Consider the following 20,549-nt stretch of genomic DNA (forward strand, 5'->3'; position numbering starts at 1 on the left):
GGCTGGCATTTTAAATTGGAGCACAATAATAGCAAAAGTGCTGAAGTCAACAGACTGCTTAGAAATATGGTTACTATTTGCTGAGAGAGGCCTTACAAGGTGGCCACGTACAAGCATTTGCAACCACATTTAGTTCAGTTCTTCCCTGAACGTGGAACTGTGACCATGATTGACGTCAGTGAGAGTTGTATACTTGCCGGGAAGGGAGATTCAGGTCATCTAAGAATCCAAGGCAAGGAGGAGATAGGTGTAATAAGCAGAGAGTTAGAACAGACTTACACGTTATACATAATTTAGGTTGGAAACCATACAGAGGTGACCGTGACCTGAATCTTCTGGGGCTGGCCTAAAAATTCTCATTTTCCCCCCAAAGCTATTAGAAAATGAGTTGAGTCTGGTCTACACAACTTGAAGAGGGTAGACAAGGTAGAAAGAGAATATAGAAGACAGTCTTATGAGGTGCATTTAATTTATTACTTGGACAGTTTGAAGGAAATGGCCACAAGAGGTGGAGGATGAGAATTCCAAGGGAAAGAATCGGCAAAGAGAAAAGCATCAGAAATGAGTGACCTTGCCAAATTGCTTTATCTCTCTGGCTTCATTGTCATCATTTGTAAAACTAGAGAGTTGGATTAAGTGAGCCCTAAGGAATTTGTCAGCTCCAGAACGCAAAGAAATAAAGACTTAGTTAACATGGGCAACAGGGTTAAATGTTTTTGTTTGTTTGTTTTTTTCCTGGTTTAATTGCGATATAATTGACGTATAACATTGTATGAGTTTAAGGTATACAACACAGTGCTTTGATAGATGGATGTATTGCAGTGTTTGTTTTTGAAGATGGTAGCCCTGGGGGATGTTTGAAACATTACAAACAGGATGGAAGCATTGAGAGGAAGAAAATGTTGGCAAGAGAAACATTTTTTTTGTCAAATGCAACAAGATTCCCAATTAGTGGGAGGAGATAGTGTTTGGGGGAACAGCTCTTTCTTCTTTCTGGTGTTTCCTGTCTTGTGAGGGGAGTTTGATTACGGTAACATTGCTGATCACTTTCTTTCTTGTACCTACCAGAGGTGGACGGGAAGAAGTGGAACATGGTCTGCTTCTTTCAGCTCTTCCCTTTTGTTTTTGGGCAGCAATCCTGACCTTGGAGGGCTTTTCTCCTTACTTCTCCAGGCCCTATTCTTGCGTGGGGAGGGTACCTTCTTCTCTGGGAACTTTGACCTGATCCAGTGTTTCCTGTGACCCTCTGGGTAAATCTGTTGAATTTGGGGATTCAATTTTCAGGTACCTTTGGCTCCCACACTAAATCATGTTGTCCAGTGTAGCCTTCATCAGTAATAATGGTGATATTTTGGCATCCCTCTGCCCTATCCTCATTTTCTGGTATGTTCAGAATCTGGATGGGCAAGAAGAGTACCATTCATTTGGCCTTTTCAGACCCTAAAAGCTAGGATTCAAGGGGAAAGGAATTAGCTTTGGTGAGAAGGGATATTGTTTCCTTTGAATCAGAGAGGAGAAGGCAGTAGTTGTGAAGAACTAAGGTAAGTGAGCCATGATGGAGTTTCAGAGATTCGAAATCATCTCAATAAAGTAGAGGGCCAGATAATCAACTGAGAGTGAGTCAGCAGGCATGGAACTGGAAAGAGTTGGAACCGCAACTATGGGGGTGTACTCAAGATCCACTGAAGAGAAGCAGACTGTTGCCAGTGAGGGTGACAAGGTGATGCGAACAGGCTTGGCTGTGGGTGGGGCTTGAAGGCTGCCTCGTTCATCTGCCACCAGTCACAAAAGTGGCGAAAACTGCTCTGTAGAATGTGTTTTAGTCTTAAATTATATTAATTTTCACAAATAAATGAAAGGCTCTATTAGGGTTAGACAGTGAATGGTTACATTTATATTGTTACAGAAGCTAAATGGTTCTTCAGACATGGTTTACATGGCCACTAAGTTAACCCTTGTCTCGGCTGATTCAGATTTTCTTCTTGTCTGTGTGTATGTGTGTGTGTGTGTGTGTGTGTGTGTGTGTATACTCAGGTTTTCAAAAAAAATATTAAGGTTTTTTAAAGAGCCCAATCAACAAAAGACTGCATATTAGCAGCCCCAAACACCAACAGGATGATGTTTTAATGTCCACTGTTTTTTATTACATAGATAAACCTAGTGGCTTTATTGAAGGTTATTATTCCTTACACGATGAGTTCAGTTGCTTTCATGCAGAAAAGAAAATACTCTGCCTCTTTCCTTTGCTCATTGATTCTTCTAGAACCAAGGGGAGTGCCAGCTTCTTTATAAAGTAATCTCAAAATATTCTTTGCATCCCTGACTTCTCTCAATTCCTATTACTTTAAAAATCAGATTGTATATTCCCATATGCAGTTTGATGAAGGGTGGGAGAATAAGGAGTAAGGAAGGATTTCAGGAGGTGATTGCACTTGAGCTGGGTATGGAGAGAAAATAGAATTTGGCAGGTGGCTGTGGGTGCATTCCAGGTATGGCACATGGCTTAGTCCAGAGAGCAGGGAGGCCTGGTGTCTGGTCATATTTAGGGAGCGGAGTGTTGAGCAGGCCCTTTGGCTATAGGACAAGGAGGCAAAGGGTGTATGGTCTCTACGACTGGGAAAGTAGCATGAAACCAGATTGGACAAGGCTGCAGGAAGCCAGATTTTTTCCCCTCCTTAGGGTAAGTAAGATTTTCCTGAGGAAATAGGCTGTGGAGATGTAGAAGGTGAAAATTCAGTAGGTTTGATTTCTGGAATGAGATTCTAGAAGGAAGAGAAATAAGAGTCTAGTAGACAGGCAGATAAAATCTGAGGGGAGGTGAAGAGGAGTTAAACAGAATAAAAAGGGAGGGCTCAGTTTTACTTGAAAAGCAAGTGGTATTGTTTTGGAGTTGATAGAAGAATACCTCCTGATATTTAGAAATACAAAAATTATTTTAAATACATCTGTCAGAATTGTTATTTTCCCTCCCTTTTTCATTTTTGGTAAAAGAATAAAAAACAACAGCATATGCTGAAAGAAATCAGGTACACAACAGGGACTGAAATAATTTCAAATAATTTTTCTTTTAGGCGGATTGCTATTATAAAATAAGAATACATGTTGATTCTGAACTTTTATGAAGAACTTGGGCATTTTATTACAACATCTGTTTCTACATTTTAATTTCTCTTTTTCCTTTTATAGATATTTGCATACTTTTTTTTTTCCAAATGAGAAGACCTTTTTGTTTGCCACAAGAAGGCTATTATCCAGAATGTTAATGGGTTTTCAGCTATTAAGATGTAATGATATACCTTGAGTATTTAACTATAAATTTGAAAAATCTCCATGAACAATCTCAAAGGAATACTTAGAATGCACTCCTGGTAAATTGGCTCATTTTCCTGTAATTTACTGGAAGTGCTGATATGAGAGCAGTCCTAATGTGAAAAGTACATTAATCCCTGGAGTTACATTTTATGTATTAAATTATTACTCTCAAAGAATAAAACGTATGAGGCCATTTAGCCTTCATTCACATTTGTTACTTAGAATCACAGTAGAGAAACAGTCACTTATCTTTGATGCACAAAATTAGAAATGATGCATTTAATATCTTTTAAAACAAGAGGAACAGTGATGCTCAGTTACGCTTTTGCATAACAATTGCTCTTTCCCAAAACAAGGAATGCTCTAGTTAAGAGCATGATTCTTCTTCCGGCTTTGTGGAGGCCCCTTTCATTCCATTGGTAATTGAAATATTTTTAGAAACCCGTAAGGCAGCTTTCTTTGATGTCAGTCAGAAAGATCAGTCTGCCTTCTAGCCCTGAGCTTCTACCACATTGGGGGATTATTTAAGGAGGTAGTCAGTTTGCTGAAGCAGTGGTTGTAGGAACACTTAGGGTCTTGTTTGGAATTTTGTCTAATTGTGTTTTTCTTCTTTGCCAGGGGACTGAAAGTTGTGGAACCACAATTTGTGACATCAGGTGTTTTTTTGGTAAGCAGTCATTTATGATTCCGGAAGATTAAGGCAGATAGGAAGTCCCTTCAGAGATTGTAAGAAAGCTCTCGAACAGCAGCCGACACCATGGACATAAAACTGGACCCTTCCCGGGATGACCTGCCTCTCATGGCCAACACCAGCCACATCCTTGTGAAGCACTATGTACTGGATTTAGATGTCGATTTTGAAAGTCAAATCATTGAGGGCACCATAGTGCTTTTCTTTGAGTCTGGGAACAGATTCGAGAAACAGAGTGGTTCCACCGAGGAAACCTGCCGGTCAGACTCAAATGAAGCCTGCAGATTTAGGATGCCTGAACCCTGCCATAGTCCTGTGACAGATACAAGGACCTTCTCATCTAAAACAGGATATGATGATTTTGCGAACTGTGGTAAAGGTGAAAAAGATACTTCTAGTAAAGATGGTAACCATGACAACCCTGAACAGGCTTCTGGGATTTCTAGCTCAAAGTACTGCTGTGACACAGGGAATCATGGGAGTGAGGATTTTTTGCTGGTGTTGGACTGCTGTGATTTATCTGTGTTAAAGGTTGAGGAGGTGGATGTTGCTGCTGTGCCAGGTATTGAAAAATTTACAAGGTCTCCCAGGCTCACAGTTGTTTCTGAGGAGCTCAGGAATCAGATTGTGCATGAACTTGTGACTCTGCCTGCAGCTCGTTGGAGGGAGCAGTTAGACTATTATGCTGGCTGCAGCCAGGCCCCTGGCTGTGGGGAACTCCTGTTTGACACTGACACTTGGAGCTTACAGATCAGGAAGACAGGGGCTCAGACAGCTACTGACTTTCCTCACGCCATAAGGATATGGTACAGCACCAAACCCCAGGGGCGGTCAGTTACGTGGACCTCAGACCAGAGCGGCAGGTAGGTTCCGGGCGCTCCGCAGCCCCCTGCCCATTGATCTCACACGCTGGGAGATGAGCCTTTGCAGGGATGCTCTAGACAGGGACAGTCTCAGCAGAGATGCTCCTCTTTATTCTGTGGCATTACCCATCTAGCCTCGAATCCCTAGGCCAACAGTGAAGCGGGTAAATTCCCAGGCATGCTCAACTCTTAATAGGTTTATTTCCCTTAAGTCAGGATGAAAAGATTACTTTATGAAGCCCCTGTATTTCTGAGTTAGGAGATTGAAAGGCAAGCCTAATGATTAAATCCCGAGCCTAGCTCTCTGTTGGGATCTCTGCTGGTGACTTCAGTGCTGTAGATGGGAGTGGATACGTGTCTCTGAGCAAGTACTTTCTCAAAGTTCCTTCATATTCCCCCTGAGGGAATAAACTGCCACCAAGTTGGGTCGGTATGAGCCTGGCCAAGTGCTTCCAAATCAAGCTAGCTCTGCTTTGTGACTTTCTTACTGTACCTGTCTCTTGGCAGCTGTCCGTCTCTGAACTTTGTCAGTTGTCATATAGGGCAAACCCCCAAACGGTGGAAGGATCTGTTTCTGAAGAGCGTGACACAGTCCTGCTGAGACTGCACAGTTGCTCTTTTGGCCGCCGTTCTTCCTGTTTGACACCAGGAGATTGGGTTTTTAGTGTGGAGAGAAAGAATTGATGAGGCATTGATTTCCAGGGGAGGTGTTTAGGCAGCCGTTTGTTCTTTTCTTCTTGCCCTTCCTTCAACAGTTGTTCAGAGTCTTTAGAACTTGAGAATTTTAAAATCAAACTTCATTGATTCCTCATTATTTTACCTGTTCCTTTGTGCTAATGTGCCGCAGATCAGGACAGTAATTATTGTAGAGCGTGGCTGGAGGAATGCTGATCTCAGTGAACTTGTTTTGAGCACCTTCTTTTATAGCATGACTCCCTTGACAGAAGTGGTGGTCTCGGGAAATTGCTTAGATCTCTTCCCCAACCCACCTCCAAAAACCTTTTAGTTTTTTGTTTTTTCTTTTTGTTAAGCATCACTTCAGCTTTGAGCTCTGATTACTCTGCTCTTCACCTCCAATCTTACCTCTCTGCTCTGGTGCCCCACCCCACTGAGAATGAGTTCACTTCTTATTTCTGTTGGAGTCTGAGGCAGCCTTTGGGAAATTGCAGGGTTGGTGCAAACTTACACCAGTACAAAAGCATACTGATTTATATATAGAATAACTTATTGGATATTCTTGGGAGACCATGAGGAAAAGAAACAGGTGTTCTTATTGTATCTTTAAACTTTTTTGAAATTATTAAAGGACGTATTTCAATAAGATTTAGCAAAATATGGCTTCTGAATACTTAATTTAGGAAATCATAGTTTTTAATACTCCCAGGTATTTCATTTTTGAATTAGAATAATGGGGAAGAAGAATCTATTGACAGTAGTTGGAAGAAATACTCATTAGTGACTTCAAACATAGCTTTCTTCTCAGTGCTCACTATACAGAAACAGATAAGAGTTATGAATTACATTACATGTCAAGTGTTGAGTAGGAATGAGTTATGGATAAATGCTGAATTCCATAAAGAAACTGAAGAGGTGCTTGGGCACATCTTGTTCCTGCAAAGGTTGACTTGGCAGATTTACTCGTGATGTCTCCTTTTCTGATAATTCAATAAAATGCACGATCATAGCAGGAGTTTAAACTGTATCCTTGGGAGTTTGTGATTATATGTTAGTAAATAAATGGCATTTTTGCAGCCTTACAAGAATAATAAATTTGTTTTAAAAAAGAAATCCTCAAAAGATGTTTTCTCTCCCTTTTGTCTTTTTTGGAGATAATTTTATTACAGTCAAGATAATCTATGAAGGGCCACCAAATCTTTCTAAACTCTCTCACATGCTTATGAATAAATCTAGGTATATATTGGTAACTGGATACTTTAAGGACTTTAAAATGCCTAAGGATCCCAGGTTGCTAGACAGAAAAAATTCCTTGGTGATAAGAGCAGATAATAATCATCAGGTTTACAAGGCTTTATGAATATAATTGTGTGAAAAAATATAAAATATTACAGTTGTGTGAAAAATACAATTGGGTAGGGCTTATTTTCTCCAAGGCATAGAGTCTACGTTTACTAAAACTAACATTTTATCCTTGAGTGGCAGAATACTATCAGCATACCTACATTCTTAGTCCCGGATACGAAATGTTTTATGCTCCTTTTACAACTAGGAGAATTGAATAAAGTTACTGAAAGAGCCTCGAAAAAAAACATGTTTCAGTTGTAAAAGGGAGCTGCATTTCTTCCTTTTGATCTTTACTATGTCTCTTATTATATGCAAAGATTTCAGTACATTTGAAAAATATATTAGCTTTCAGTAAATTTCTATTTTTTAGCAGTTATTAGACAGAAACTTAAGAAAATCTCTAAATTGGTACCTTCCCTTTCGAGTTCCATCAGTGGTTTCTCCCCTTGTCTCTCTCACTCTACCTAATGTTGAAGATAAAATTTAAATTATTCAGTTTGATAATATATAAATAAGAGATCAAAGAATCCCAGGATGGAATGCAAATTGTGACAAAACAATCTAATTGTATTAAAAATGTATGAAACAACCTCACCGAAGGGGGTTGGGGGCTAAGGTGCTGACCTAAGTCGCTTTGGAAATGAGCGGAGTTTGTAAGACTAAAGACAAAAGGAACTGTACCTAAATTCTGTGTTGTAGTTGATAAAGTTGTTTGTTATGGGAGTACAGGCTAGCAATTCTAGTACCACCGCACGTGTATACTGGAATTGAACAATTAAACAAGTAAACCTGGGAGCCAGGTTTCTCAGTGTTGAAGTGGGAGGTTACAGATGAGCAAGAGGCTAGAATGATCTCCCTGGTAATAGATTAGAATTGGAGATATCACTATAAACTCATGTTTAATGTTTAGTTTAAGATGAATACAGATGGTTGCATATAGAAACAATTATAAATAGGTGTTTTCCAAGGAGTAGCATACACAGGTAAATTTCCTTGCTTGTTATCTGAGAGGGTCTAGAAGCACAGTGCCTGGGTCTTGGTTGTTGTTGTTGTTATTGTTGTTTTTTTAAGATTTTATTTCTTTATTTGACAGAGATAGAGACAGCCAGCGAGAGAGGGAACACAAGCAGGGGGAGTGGGAGAGGAAGAAGCAGGCTCCCAGCGGAGCAGGTAGCCTGATGCGGGGCTCGATCCCAGGACTCTGGGATCACGCCCTGAGCTGAAGGCAGATGCTTAACGACTGAGCCACCCAGGTGCCCCCTGGGTCTTGGATTTTAATACCATTCTCCAATAATGAAACCAGGGCTTCTTGGAGGAATGGTTAGGACTGCAGGAAATGTACGAGATGAGCTTGGAGCATCTTGTAGTGGAAGAAAATAAGGAAGTGCTCAAACAGCAGCAGTAGTAGCCCACGATTGAGGGTATATGCCCAAGGTCCAAGGAGCCATCAGAAAGAATTCCTAATGACCAAAGCTGAACAACAATATAAAATAGTTTTGGACGATGACCTGAAGTATAAAATAAGTATTCATGAGTTCACATTGATATAAATAAATATTTGAATAAATGAGCAAATGGAAAATAGACATATCAAAGGTACAGAAGTTGTCCAAGTTATGTCGATACTCCATCCTCAAGGAGGTGGAACATAACTCTGTTCCTTATCAAGTATGGGCTAAGAAATAAGAGTAACTTTACATTGTAGAAACCTGACAAGCATGACCTCAGTGAGGGGATCAAGGTTAACATCAAAGTGAGGAGTCATGTTGATAGTGTGAACCCTTGGTATGATGTGATGAAATGACATCTTTGTGATTGTCCTCCCCCAAACCCATAACCTCAGTCTAACCAAGAGAAAAACATCAGATAAATCCCAACTAAGGGACATTCAACAAAATACCTGACTAGTACTCCTCAAAACTCTCAATGTCAGGGTGCCTGGATGGCTCAGTCAGTTTAGTGTCTGCCTTCGGCTCAGGTCGTGATCCCGGAGTACTGGGATTGAGCCCCGCATGGGGCTCCCTGCTCGTGGGGAGTCTGCTTCTCTCTCTACCCCTCCCCTTGCTCATGTCCTCTCTCTCACAGAAATAAATAAAATCTTAAAAAAAACAACTCTCAAGGTCGACATAAACAAAGAAAGTCTTAAACGGTCATAGTCAAGAGAAGCCTAAGGAGACATAATGATTAAAGATAATGTAGTATCCTGGAGCAGAAAAAGGACATTAGGGAAAACCAAGGAAATCTGAGTAAAATACAGACTTTAATAATATATCAATACTGGTTTATTAGTTGTGACAAATATACTAATGTGAGATGTTAATAACAGTGAGTATGGGGTAAATGGGAAATCTGTGTATTATCTTTGCCTTTGAAAAGTATATCTAAGTCTGACCAAAAATAATGTTTATTAAAAAAATAAACTTCAAATCTGGAAAGCAGCCACCATCTTTCTACCTTGAAATCCCTTAGAAAAGTAAGGGCTGCCTTCCCATTTTTATCAAGTGATGGTGTTTTCTGGAGAACTGAAAATGTATTTGAAGTTATAAAAGAGTATGTCTTCCAATAATTGTCAATAATTTCTTTTTCCCCATTATTATTCTAGTTCTAAAATGAAGTGTCTGATTGGATAAAAGCTACATTTTCATACTGGGGCTTAGCCATTGTGGGATTATGGAAGTTCTTGAACTGAAATGTTCTTTCTTGCCTCTGTCCTGTAGATACTGGATTATAGGTGACATTCAAAAAGGACTGCCAAAACAGAAACATATATGACAGTCTGATACAACATGCTTCTTGGAAAGCCTGTTTATTAGGGTAGTGTGAGTTTGTGTGCCCTCTAAAAATATTTTGAAGAACTATTTGAGAACAGGGACAGAGTCAAGAATGTGTTAAGGGGTTGTTGTTAAGCTAGAAAGGAAGGGGACTTAATATCTTTTTGGTTCTAGATCTTCAGTATACTTAAGAAAAAAACTTTTAGAAATAGAAATCTTTAGTTCAAAGTTTATGTACTTCTCCATTCCACTGAATAAAATGTTATTTAAAACCATGGGGCGCCTGGGTGGCACAGCGGTTAAACGTCTGCCTTCGGATCAGGGCGTGATCCCGGCGTTATGGGATCGAGCCCCACGTCAGGCTCCTCTGCTATGAGCCTGCTTTCTTCCTCTCCCACTCCCCCTGCTTGTGTTCCCTCTCTCGCTGGCTGTCTCTATCTCTNTGGTGAAAAAAAAAAAAAAAAAAAAAAAAAAGATTTAAAAAAAAAATTTTAAAACCAAAGCATTCTCTCTGGTAACCCGTTCCCTTTTCCCTTAGGATCATTATAGTAGTTGTGGAACCAGCCAAGTGGTCTAGGGAACCTGGGCTTAAGCTGATGACATGACTGAACATGAGTTGAATGGAGTGGAAATTCAGTTAAATATAGGAAATTTATTTTTAAAACTCCACTTATTGGATCATTGTTAAAGATAAGGAAACTGACTAGGAAAATACATTATAATTTAAAGTAATATTAAAAAATTTTAAATTCCTTAAATCAGTATGATGATGTTTCAGACAAGACCAGGATGAAGTTGGCAAAATACTAAAGAGAATAATTTTTCTTTCTTATGTTTATTACTTCGTTGTTGGACCAAGGAAGATGTAGACTTTTGGAGTATTTTTAGTTTGACATCAAAACCAGATGTTAAAACATGTTTTTTTTCTTCCCCTGTGAAAATAGTTCATCGTTTAATATCTTGATATAAAGGACAGTTTGAAAAGAATGAGCAGGAGATCTTTGGGAAGAGATTTCAGGTCTAAAAGGAACATTTGCACAGTTAATACTTTTTTTTTTCTTTTCTGCTTCAAGAAACCAATACAAAATGCATGAGAACTGAAGTGGAAATACACATTAATGCTATAATATCATTGTAAGATTACAGGAGGAATTGATAATCCTAAACTTGAACATGTTTGGAAGGGTTCTACTAAAGTAGCCTCTTTCTCCCCTTGCTGACATTCTAGATCTGCCTCTATTTTCCAGAATCCCAGGTGAGTCACAGGAGAAAAGGCAGTGATGGACTGCCTTAACTTACACAAGTAACCCAAGTGACTCACTAACCACACAGAAAAACCCTGAATAACCAAACATCAACAGAAAGTAACAAATCACAGTGACATAACCAAAGCGCATAGTATGTTGGAAAGAACCTGGAAAGTGAGAGCCAGGAGACCAGAATACTCGTCTGAGCTGTGCTGTCCATTAGCTGTGTGACTTCAGATAAGGCCTTTTACATCTCTGGAGCTTAAGTTTTTTGTGTGTTAAAAAGAGATTTCATCTTAGGATCTCCAAATGAGACTTCCAAATGAGAAATGATGTCTTTGCCTTTATAAACAGCTTGCCTGATTTGTACCCAGAACACTTGCGCTGAGAAGTGGTGAATTTCTGACTCAAAGGCACTTCCATTCAGTCCAGTTCATTTTGTACACAAAATCTGAGTCAAAGCAGCATTCTCCTTGCACCTGCCATATGTCCAGTATGATTGAAGGATCCCACTTTTGGTAATTGTGCCATGAAGGAGAATATAATAAGGAAGGTGTGTGTGTAGATCTGGGGGGAGAGAGTGAGTCATAGCTGACATTTCCTATTTTAGTAGTCTGCCTCTTGGTTTTAGTAGCATAAGAAAGCAAGAGGGTTGCTTGCTTATAACTCGGGTTTAATGAGAACATGGAGTCTTACAAAAGATCAGGTGCAGGAAGGGGAAGAGATGGTAAGGAGGAGTCCTGAAGACTTTTTAACCCTGGCAGGTTTTCTAAAAGAATTGGACTCACAGAACTGTCACATCTTTGGCCCCTTGGCGACAGTCCTTCATTGTGGGAAAAATCCCAACAAGCCACACTGGCTCATCTCATCACCTCCTGCCTGCTTCTCCTAAGGCAGCCCTCTCCCCAGTCACTGAATGGTGGTACCAAGTCTCTGAAATGGGTGGTTTTATGGAAAGTGGTGGAACTTGAAACGTTTTTTAAATTAAGAAAAACCCCCTTTTCACACTGACTGCAAAAAGACAAATGCATGTAGTTGTCAACTGAAGAGAAATAAAAAATATTTTTGAATCAATCCCCTACAAGTTTTCCTTTATGGATGCTCTTTAAGAAAATGAGCAAGCATGTGAGCGTTCACTGACCTCTTACCTTAGAAGGTGTGTGTCTTAGTCCATTTGGGCTACAATGACAAAATACCACAAATTTGTTACTTACTGTTTTGGAGGCTGGAAGTCCAAGATCAGGGTGCCGGTGTGGTCAGGCTCTGATGAAATCCCTCTTCTGGGTTGCAGACTGTTGACTTTTGGCTGTGTCCTCACATGCGGCAAGGGGCTAAGGAGCTCTGTTGGGCTTCTTTTATAAGGGCATCAGTCTTATTCATAAGAGCCTTGTTCTCATGTGACCTAAGCACCTCCCAAAGGGCCTACCTCCTAATCCCAACAGTCACACGGGCATTAGGATTTCAACAGAGGAATCTGAGGGGGACACATTCAGACCATAGCAGCATAGTTAGTGCATCTCATCCTTGTTTAACCACTCCACAAACACACAAACATGTATCAAGCTGCGGTGGTAGCCATTCGGGCAAGTTCTTGCTCAATTCAGAAGTTCTTTAATGGCAGCAAGTCATGGGTCTGCTCTCGCACTGTCTTATGATTTTCTTTCTGATTTTCAGTGTCCTCCTCCCCGCCCCCACAACTCCTATGCAGTTTAACTGGGCTCCCCAGGGAGCCTTTCGTTGGGTGGCTATCCCAGGGCATGTGGGATGAGCCTTGGTGTGAGAGAGTCTTCCTGTGCGTGCTGGAAGGAATTAGTGAGTCTGGAAATAATGAAGTTACGAGCATTGGAGGCTGGCGCCTGCACATCTGTCCCATGAGCGTTTTAGCAACGTGGCCGAGGTGCAAGGTTGTGCACGTTGAATAAACACAGCTGCATTTATTTCAGCGATTGCACATCCAGATAGCTGCAGAGCATATTAATAAATGCGCATAGATTTTCCTCCCCTCTTGGGGCCCAGGGTGTGGGGGACAGGAAATCAGCTCTCTGTAGTCTCATTTGTAGGTGTGCATGATGGGCGCCATCTTGACTCTTGAATCACCGCTTGGGGAGTATGACTTTCATGAATCAGTGAAGTCCCTATGTTCACCCATTCTCCACTTTTTTGTCAGATGCCCCAAATTCCACTACCGGAGTTTTATCCAGAGGTTAACGTTTTCATCTCTGTTGAAAATATAGTCCTTTAACTTTACATCGTTTTAGATGTTTGCACTAAGATGTGGAACATGCATAAGGATTTCAGGTTGTAAAAGCTCCAAAGCCCATTGCCTATGAAGTCATTGGTGCTTGGTGTGAGCTTATTGGGAAGGAAGGGGGGAAGCTGCAACTGAGAAAGAGGAAAAGGCCAAAAAAGGAGTAGGCTGGGAGCTCGAAGATAATTTGTGTTTTCAAGAAATTTTGCCTAGGTGATGATTTTCCTATTTGTGAAAACATTCCAATGAGAAAGCGATTGAGTTTTGTATCCGACGTGGCTGTATTTATGGGTGGGGCTTTTACCCTTTCAGAATTACAGCTCTGGACACCAGAGGCAAGTGCAGTGCGTCTCCCATTCAGACGGGGGGCCCCAAATGTGGGGCGTCCTTATCGGGTGGGGGCCAGCAGTGCAGGCGGTGACAGGATTCCCCTGATGCAGAACAAAGGAGAAAGAAGTTTATTGACTACACTACAAGGGTGAGGCAGGCAGGACCGCAAGGGAGAGACATCTGCCAGGACTTGGTGGGTGGGGGCTGTACTTAAAGGGGGAAGGTGAGGAGGTATGGGGATGTATGGAATTTTCCATTGTTTGGTACCTGTGCTGGTTGTAAGTAGCCCCTTGGTTCATTAGGTTAGAGTTTATGGATATCTTGAGGTGGGTGGCCCAGTGGGCCTGTTTGTGTTCAGCCAGGCTGTCACTGGGGGGCCCTTTTGCTTTGCTCTGCGTTCCATTGCTCCAGCCTCTTGCCTAAAAGCGGCCTCTACAGACAGCGAGAAATAAAACATAGATTTTAGAGGCAAGGATGCCCCAGCAGTGTAAAGAGGAGGTAGCAGAAGAGAATCATGAGGACAGTAAGGGGGTGGGAGGTGACAGGTTCTTGGGGGCCTGGCCAGGTCACTAATCCCCATGGTGGGAGAAGTCAGGTGCCCAGGGACAATCTGGTAGAGCTTTTGAAGGATGCCAGGGAGGGTCAGGACAGAACTCTAGAGCAAAATATCTAGAACTAGACCACTTAGAGGGGAAATAATCGAGAATGGGAGAGGAAAGGATGGCGCATGCTTTTTAAATACCCAGTCAATGGGAGAATTTCTTCCCACACACACTCCCTGATTTGTGGGGGGCATCCAGATTCAAATCTGCTGGCAGCATCCATGCTTAGGTCATAAACCCATCATTCCTCAATTGTCTATGAATCGGTCCGATTTCAGACACTCAGTTCCATTGCCGAACACTATACTGTGTGTGCTTTAGAAAATCATGATCTCTGTGTCCATACAAGTGCCCTCTGCCATAGGGTGTGCAAAGCCCTGTATGCGCAGGTTAAATAGGGACTCTCCTTCTCCCTTGTCCCTTCCTGTGACCTTGCTTGTCATCTTGACTTTCTTCTTCAATTGCTTCACAGTCCATCTTATCACCTGAGCCAGAAACCTGAGAAAACTCTGTTATCTATTGCTGCATACAAATGACCCCAAACTTAAATATCTTAAAAGAACAAACATTTAGTATCTCACATGGTTTCTGAGGGTTAAGAATCCAGGAACAACTTAACTTGGGTGGTTCTGGCTCAGGATCTCTTACAAGGTTGCTGTCAGCTATCTGTTAGGGCCACAGGCATCTCAAGGCTTAACAGCACTGGAAAATTCTCTTCCAGGTGCATTTGCGTGGTTGTTGACAGGTCACAGTCATTGGGCCAGAGGTCTCTGTTTCTAGCACATGGGCCCCTCCATAGCCTGTTTGAGTACTGTCTTGACATGGCAGCTGGATTCCCCCCAGAGCAAGTGATAGAGAAAGAGAAGAACCCCAAAAATGAAGGGAACAGATTTTTAAATTCTCTGTGCTTAGAAGCAACATCTCTTCTGCCATATCCTATTGGGCACACAGACCAACCCTGGTACAGTGTGGGAGGGTACTCCATAAGGATAGGAGTACCAGCAGGTAGGGGGCATTGGGGGCCGACTTAGAAGCCAACTGCCTCAGAGAGGCTTTTCTTCTCCCTCTCCTTCAGCAACTCACAAGTCTATCTGATTCTTCCTCTGCAATGTTTCTCAGATACGACCTCATCTTAAATCTGACTGGAAGAGGAGGCTGGTGGGGGAAGCCTTGGGGACCACATACCTAAGGGCACAGGCCAAATACAACTTTATAGGGAGAAGGAGAGCAAACCTCTTGCCAAGCCAGTCTTTCAGGGGGGATTCATTCCCTGTGCAGGGAAGGGGGGATCTGTAATACCAGAGTCACCTTACAGAAATCAGGTGCTGAGCACAACAGCAAGAGAGCACAGGTGCTTTCAGACTTGACCTAAGCACCCTAGTGATGTGGAAATGTGGGTTTCAGAGCCAACGGTCAACGAATTCTGGAGACCTCTTCGGTGCAAAAAGGTGGTTTTATTACAGGATGGGTATAGGGAGTGTCTGGGTGACGCAGTTGGTTAAGTGTCAGACTCTTGGTTTCAGCCCAGGTCTGACCTCAGGGTGCTGGGATCAGCCCTGCATCAGGCTCAGTGCAGAGTTTGTTTGAGTTTCTCTCCCTCTCCCTCGCCCCACCCCTTAAAATAAATAAATTAAAAAAAAAAAAAAAGCACAGGACTAAGACCCTGGGCAGAAAAGCCTGCACTTGGGTAGATTATATACTTGAAGTTGGAGGAATTAAAGACAAAGGTACGTTTCCAAAAGGACTTTCATATGCTAAAGAAGATTCACTGGGTCCTGTGGGCCTAGCTATCTATTGTCAAGCAAAGGTGGTTCTTCCCTCTAGGACATCATTAACATATATCCTACTCTGCCTGCCTCCAGTGTTGGTAGTGGGCGGCAGGTTGTAAGGACGTTTAATTTAATCTACATTTCCTCCTGCCTTTGTTCCCCACATCACTAGGATTTAAGACCATGATATGAGGTCAGCTCCCCTTTTTGCCTGTGGTAGAGAAAGTCTTAGGAATTCTCTATCTAGGCAAGAATCTGCAACTTCCTTGTAAGTATCACAAAGTTTAACTCCACAAGTCTACTTAGATCAGAAGTGGCTCTTTAGATTGGAAGTAGAACTCTTGAACTGAGAAAAGCTGTGGGATCCATTCTGCTTCAGTGAGAAAGCAGGCCTGGCTTCTCAGCATCTGCCTTGTCAGAGGAAGCAGGAATTACACCTGCCGTTTGGCCCATGGGAACGCACCCTGTTTCCACTGATGATACTTTCTCCTCCTTGAGATCCTTCTCTAAGATGGGCTTTTGGAGGAAAAGCAAAACACCTACTAGGTAGAATTTTCTGAAGTACACATACCTTACTTACTTGAGCTGGTACAGCACCCCTCCCATCATGCACCCACCACTACCAGCCCCACCTGGGAGGAAGCAACCCTAGCAAGCTTCCTCGTTAGGTTTTTTTTTTTTTAAATGTTTAATTATTAACATAAAATGTATTATTTGTTTCAGGGGTACAAGTCTGTGATTCATCAGTCTTACACAATACACAGTGCTTACCACAACACATAACTCTCTCCAGTGTCCATCACCCAGCCACCCCATCCCCCCAACCCCTCCACTCCAGTAACCCTCAGTTTGTTTCCTGAGATCAAGAGTTGCTTATGGTTTGTCTCCCTTTCTGGTTTCGTCTTGTTTGATTTTTTTCCTCTCTTCCCCTATGATCCTCTGCCTTATTTCTCAAATTCCACGCATCAGTGAGATCAGATGACAATTGTCTTTCTGTGATTGACTTACTTCGCTTAGTATAATACCCTCTAGTTCCATCCACGTCGTTGCAAATGGCAAGATTTCATTTTTTGATGGCTTCACAATATTCCATTGTGTATATATATATACCACATCTTCTTTATCGATTCATTTGTCATGGACATCTGGGCTCTCAACAGCCCGAGGCTGCACTTAATCTTAACCAAGATTAAGTCAATTGACCAAGGGACCAAGGGGACCAAGGTGAGAGTTGAGAACTCATTGGTGGGAGATTCTGGGCCTTCTGTGAAAATTTACCTTTATTCTTAGATTTATAATCTTGGGATCAGAATGATAGGTTTATGGCTCAGAATAGAGGTCAGCTCTCTGCCCCCTATTCCCATTTGATGTGTGACTCAGAGAGGGCAAGTCATTTAATAAGTCAGCCAGGGCTACAGTGTCCTGAATCTCTAATCTTTCCCTGCCCCGGGGTAGACTTGCAAATTATCATGGCATGTACACTGCTAGGGTAGGTGGACTGCAACAGCCTGTTTGCTCTGAGGTCTAGTTTCCACTCTTGTTGTGATCTCTGGATGACAAGGAATCTCATTTCCCAGGTCCCCTGATTCTGCTTCCTACTAAGTTTGGCCCATGGAGGGCAGTGGGGGAAAATTTGAGAGCAGGAGTTGGTGAGAAACAAGGTATTTCTTCCTCCCTCCCTGTTTCTTTTGATATCTCCAGCAGTGACTGAGTTTCCTCTGGTCCCAGCACCCATTGCACAGTCCCCTTGGTGACTCTGGCTTCTGCCAGATGACCCCCCCTGCCGCTGCAACCCCTTAGGTCCCAGTAATGCCAGTTCCTTCAACCAGAGGACTCACAGCAGCTTTCCCTGGGTTGCCTCACTTTCTCCCATTTGGCTTCTCAGCTCTTCTGTCACTTGGATCGCCAGTCTCCTATGTTAAATTGCCTCTCTTTGTTAAGGTCCAGACCGGTGTGTCTTTTCCTTACTGGGCCCTGACTGATGAAGTAGGACCAGCATTCTGTGTGTTCCTGCACATTGTAGGAACACAATAAATGTTTAGTCATAATGATGCTAATGAAAAAGGAAAAGCAGTTTACCCAAGAGAGTTAGTGCTCTGCTTTATTCATTTACTCTATAAATCAAGCTGATTAAAACTATATCATATTTGTCATAATTCCTGAAAAGCAAAAAGTGGAGACATTTTCTTAAGACATCTTCCTGAGGGTCACTCTTGTGCCTTCAGCCTTTGGTGTCAAAAGAATAGATTCTTTTGATCTCATAGATCTTTTCCATTGCTGTCCCCTGACTTAATCATGGGAAGGATCATTCTCGGTATGGGTGGGTTTGTAATTTTTAATTGTAGCAGAACGAGCCCTAACGTCATACCATTTGGTTTCCTACACTCGCTTTGTAATGACTCCACACTTGGCCTTCCCATCACAAGCCCAGTTGTTGTGACCTACAGTCCTGTTTATATGCCAACCCCTGTTCTTGGCCTCCACACAAGGATTCCCACAAGGGTTCCATTTGAGATGGTGGTTTCCAAGATTGGGGATATCTGCCCGCCAGCAACTGGATTTGAGACCACCAGCTTGTTTTTCCAAACATTAATATCTCGGTGATCTCCAAACATATTTTCTTTTCCAGAATGTTTTCCAAAAGGTTTGTAAGAATGTCTCTCAAGCTTTTTTTCTTTTGAAGGTGTAAGGGCCTAAGGGGAGGGGCAAGGGTAGTATAAATTTTAAATTGGCAGACTAGTATTGAAAACTTTATCCAAAAAAATATTTTTCCCTTAAAAAAAAACTCTCTTTACATATTTAAGTAATTCATTTGGGAGAAATTACTACTCGGCTATTCACATAGCCAGCCCTTGGCAGTTTCAGTTCAAAATGCTTTGAAATCAGTCAACTACAAAGCCTCAAATGTTTTCTCTTTGAAAGCTCAACTTAACCTTCACTACCATGGTTGTGAGAAAAGTGACAACTCATTTAAAGATTCCCCCCTTTTGTTTCTTTGTCTTTCTTATGCAGGCCATGTGTTTATACTATGGGATCTCCCATAAACAACAGGGCCCTTTTTCCATGCCAGGAGCCACCCGTTGCCATGTCAACATGGCAGGCTACAGTTCGAGCAGCTGCATCTTTTGTTGTTTTAATGAGTGGGGAAAATTCTGCCAAGCCAACACAGCTTCGGGAAGGTACTGTACATGTGTTCTGTGCTTCTTTCTGTAGTGCACACATGGTGGACCCAGGGATCCAATACGCAATGTTTTTCTCAACTTTAAAGAGCTCCTTTATGAGTTGGGTTGGAATGAACATACTAAAAACATTTTGCCAGAGAAACTAGCAGGGGATGGGGAGGGGTACTTGGGAGTCTGGACATGGCATGGGGGCTCTTCATGCCAGAGTTATCAATTCCTAGGTTATTTTAGGAGTTGCTTTCACCTGGTGGTTTGTGGGCCTTAAGTGGGTGGTCCTAGTTGAAGACTTTGGGGCCATCAAGTGTGTCATGGAAACACCGTTTGTTACAGCTGACTTGCCTGTAGTTCAGTAAGGTTATTCCCTATGCCAGGCGATAGAGCTCCTGTTGGCTGGCCCGCTGAAGTTGTCCTCCTGAGGCATCTGTTCTGCACACTATTTGCCCATTTGGCTCTGAACCAGAGGCGTGTAAGAAAGATGGAAGGCAAGTGTTAATGCATCAAGGTTTTGTCTGCAAATCACTTGCTTATTGCAATAATTAACTTTTTCAGTTGAGATCAGAGTACATTAACTCCAGGTAAAATTTTTCTAATTGTGTTATTTCTTCATTTAAAATATTGTGTCTTCTCCCATGTACTTATTATGGAAACTTTAACATTTATCGAGAAGCAAAAATAATGAAAAAATAATTTCAGAGAAAATGGTTGCTAACATTTCGCTTCATTTCCCTCCAGTATTTAAAATCCATATGTGTACTACATGTTATTTCAAAACTGTCATCCTAGCATATAACAGTTTTATATTCCACTTATTTCACTCTTAGTATATCTTGAATGTTTTCTAGGTCACTGTGTATTTTTCAAAGATATGATTTTATTGTCTGCATAATAATTTTGTTGTATGAGTGTATCAGATTTTATGTGATGTTTCCCTATTATTAGACATTTTTATTGTTTCCAGAGTTTTTCCCCCCTATTATATTGCATTAAATTCCTGAGTGGCTAGTTTATATAAAATGAAAATTACTGAGTCAAAGGTTTTGAACATGTTTAAGGTTGTTGGTACATTTCTCAAGTTATTTTCCAGAAAGGTTCCAATTTACACTCCCATGAGTAGCTATGAGGAGTTACCAGGAACGTCACCTGTCTGTTCCATCAGAGAAGGTCTCTCTTTAATTGGATTATTTTGATTATCATTGAGGTTCCACTTGTCCTCCCGTGTTTCTTAACTGTTATCATTAACTCTTCACTTACTTTGCCCGTTTTTATTCTGAGGCCTTAGTGAGGCTTTCAAACGTGTGTTTCATGTTTTAATTTGATTGGCTCTTTAAAAAAATAAAGATATTGGAGCTTCTGGGTTGGTAAATGTGCAGATGCTGGGAGAAAGCATGGAAGCTCCGAGCCCCGCACATACCTTCTCCTCTCTTTCCCTCTGGCTGTTGCTGAGTTGACCCTCCATTCTTCATCAAAGGCAGCTGAAAAGTGCACTGGTTTCTTCGGGTCTTTGTTTCCTTC

The 20,549-nt window shown here is 41.7% G+C and overlaps 1 protein-coding gene across 25 annotated transcripts in view; it reads left to right on the forward strand.

Annotated features, from left to right (window-relative positions):
* Positions 1-20,549, forward strand: part of AOPEP (aminopeptidase O (putative)) — a 324,976-nt gene that overhangs the window by 26,583 nt on the left and 277,844 nt on the right. For 24 of the 25 annotated variants that reach the window (XR_004621807.1, XR_004621808.1, XR_004621812.1 and 21 more), the window contains 2 exons: positions 3,931-4,866; positions 18,868-19,034. Coding sequence is in view for 16 of the 25 variants with exons in the window: in XM_034647316.1 (XP_034503207.1) it covers positions 4,070-4,866; positions 18,868-19,034 (964 nt within the window). In the remaining 9 variants the exon portion in view is untranslated. The remainder of the gene's footprint in view (positions 1-3,930; positions 4,867-18,867; positions 19,035-20,549) is intronic. The other variant, XM_034647322.1, reaches the window with a different exon arrangement.

This window comes from Ailuropoda melanoleuca, chromosome 17, assembly GCF_002007445.2.
Source record: "Ailuropoda melanoleuca isolate Jingjing chromosome 17, ASM200744v2, whole genome shotgun sequence".
Taxonomy (NCBI): domain Eukaryota; kingdom Metazoa; phylum Chordata; class Mammalia; order Carnivora; family Ursidae; genus Ailuropoda; species Ailuropoda melanoleuca.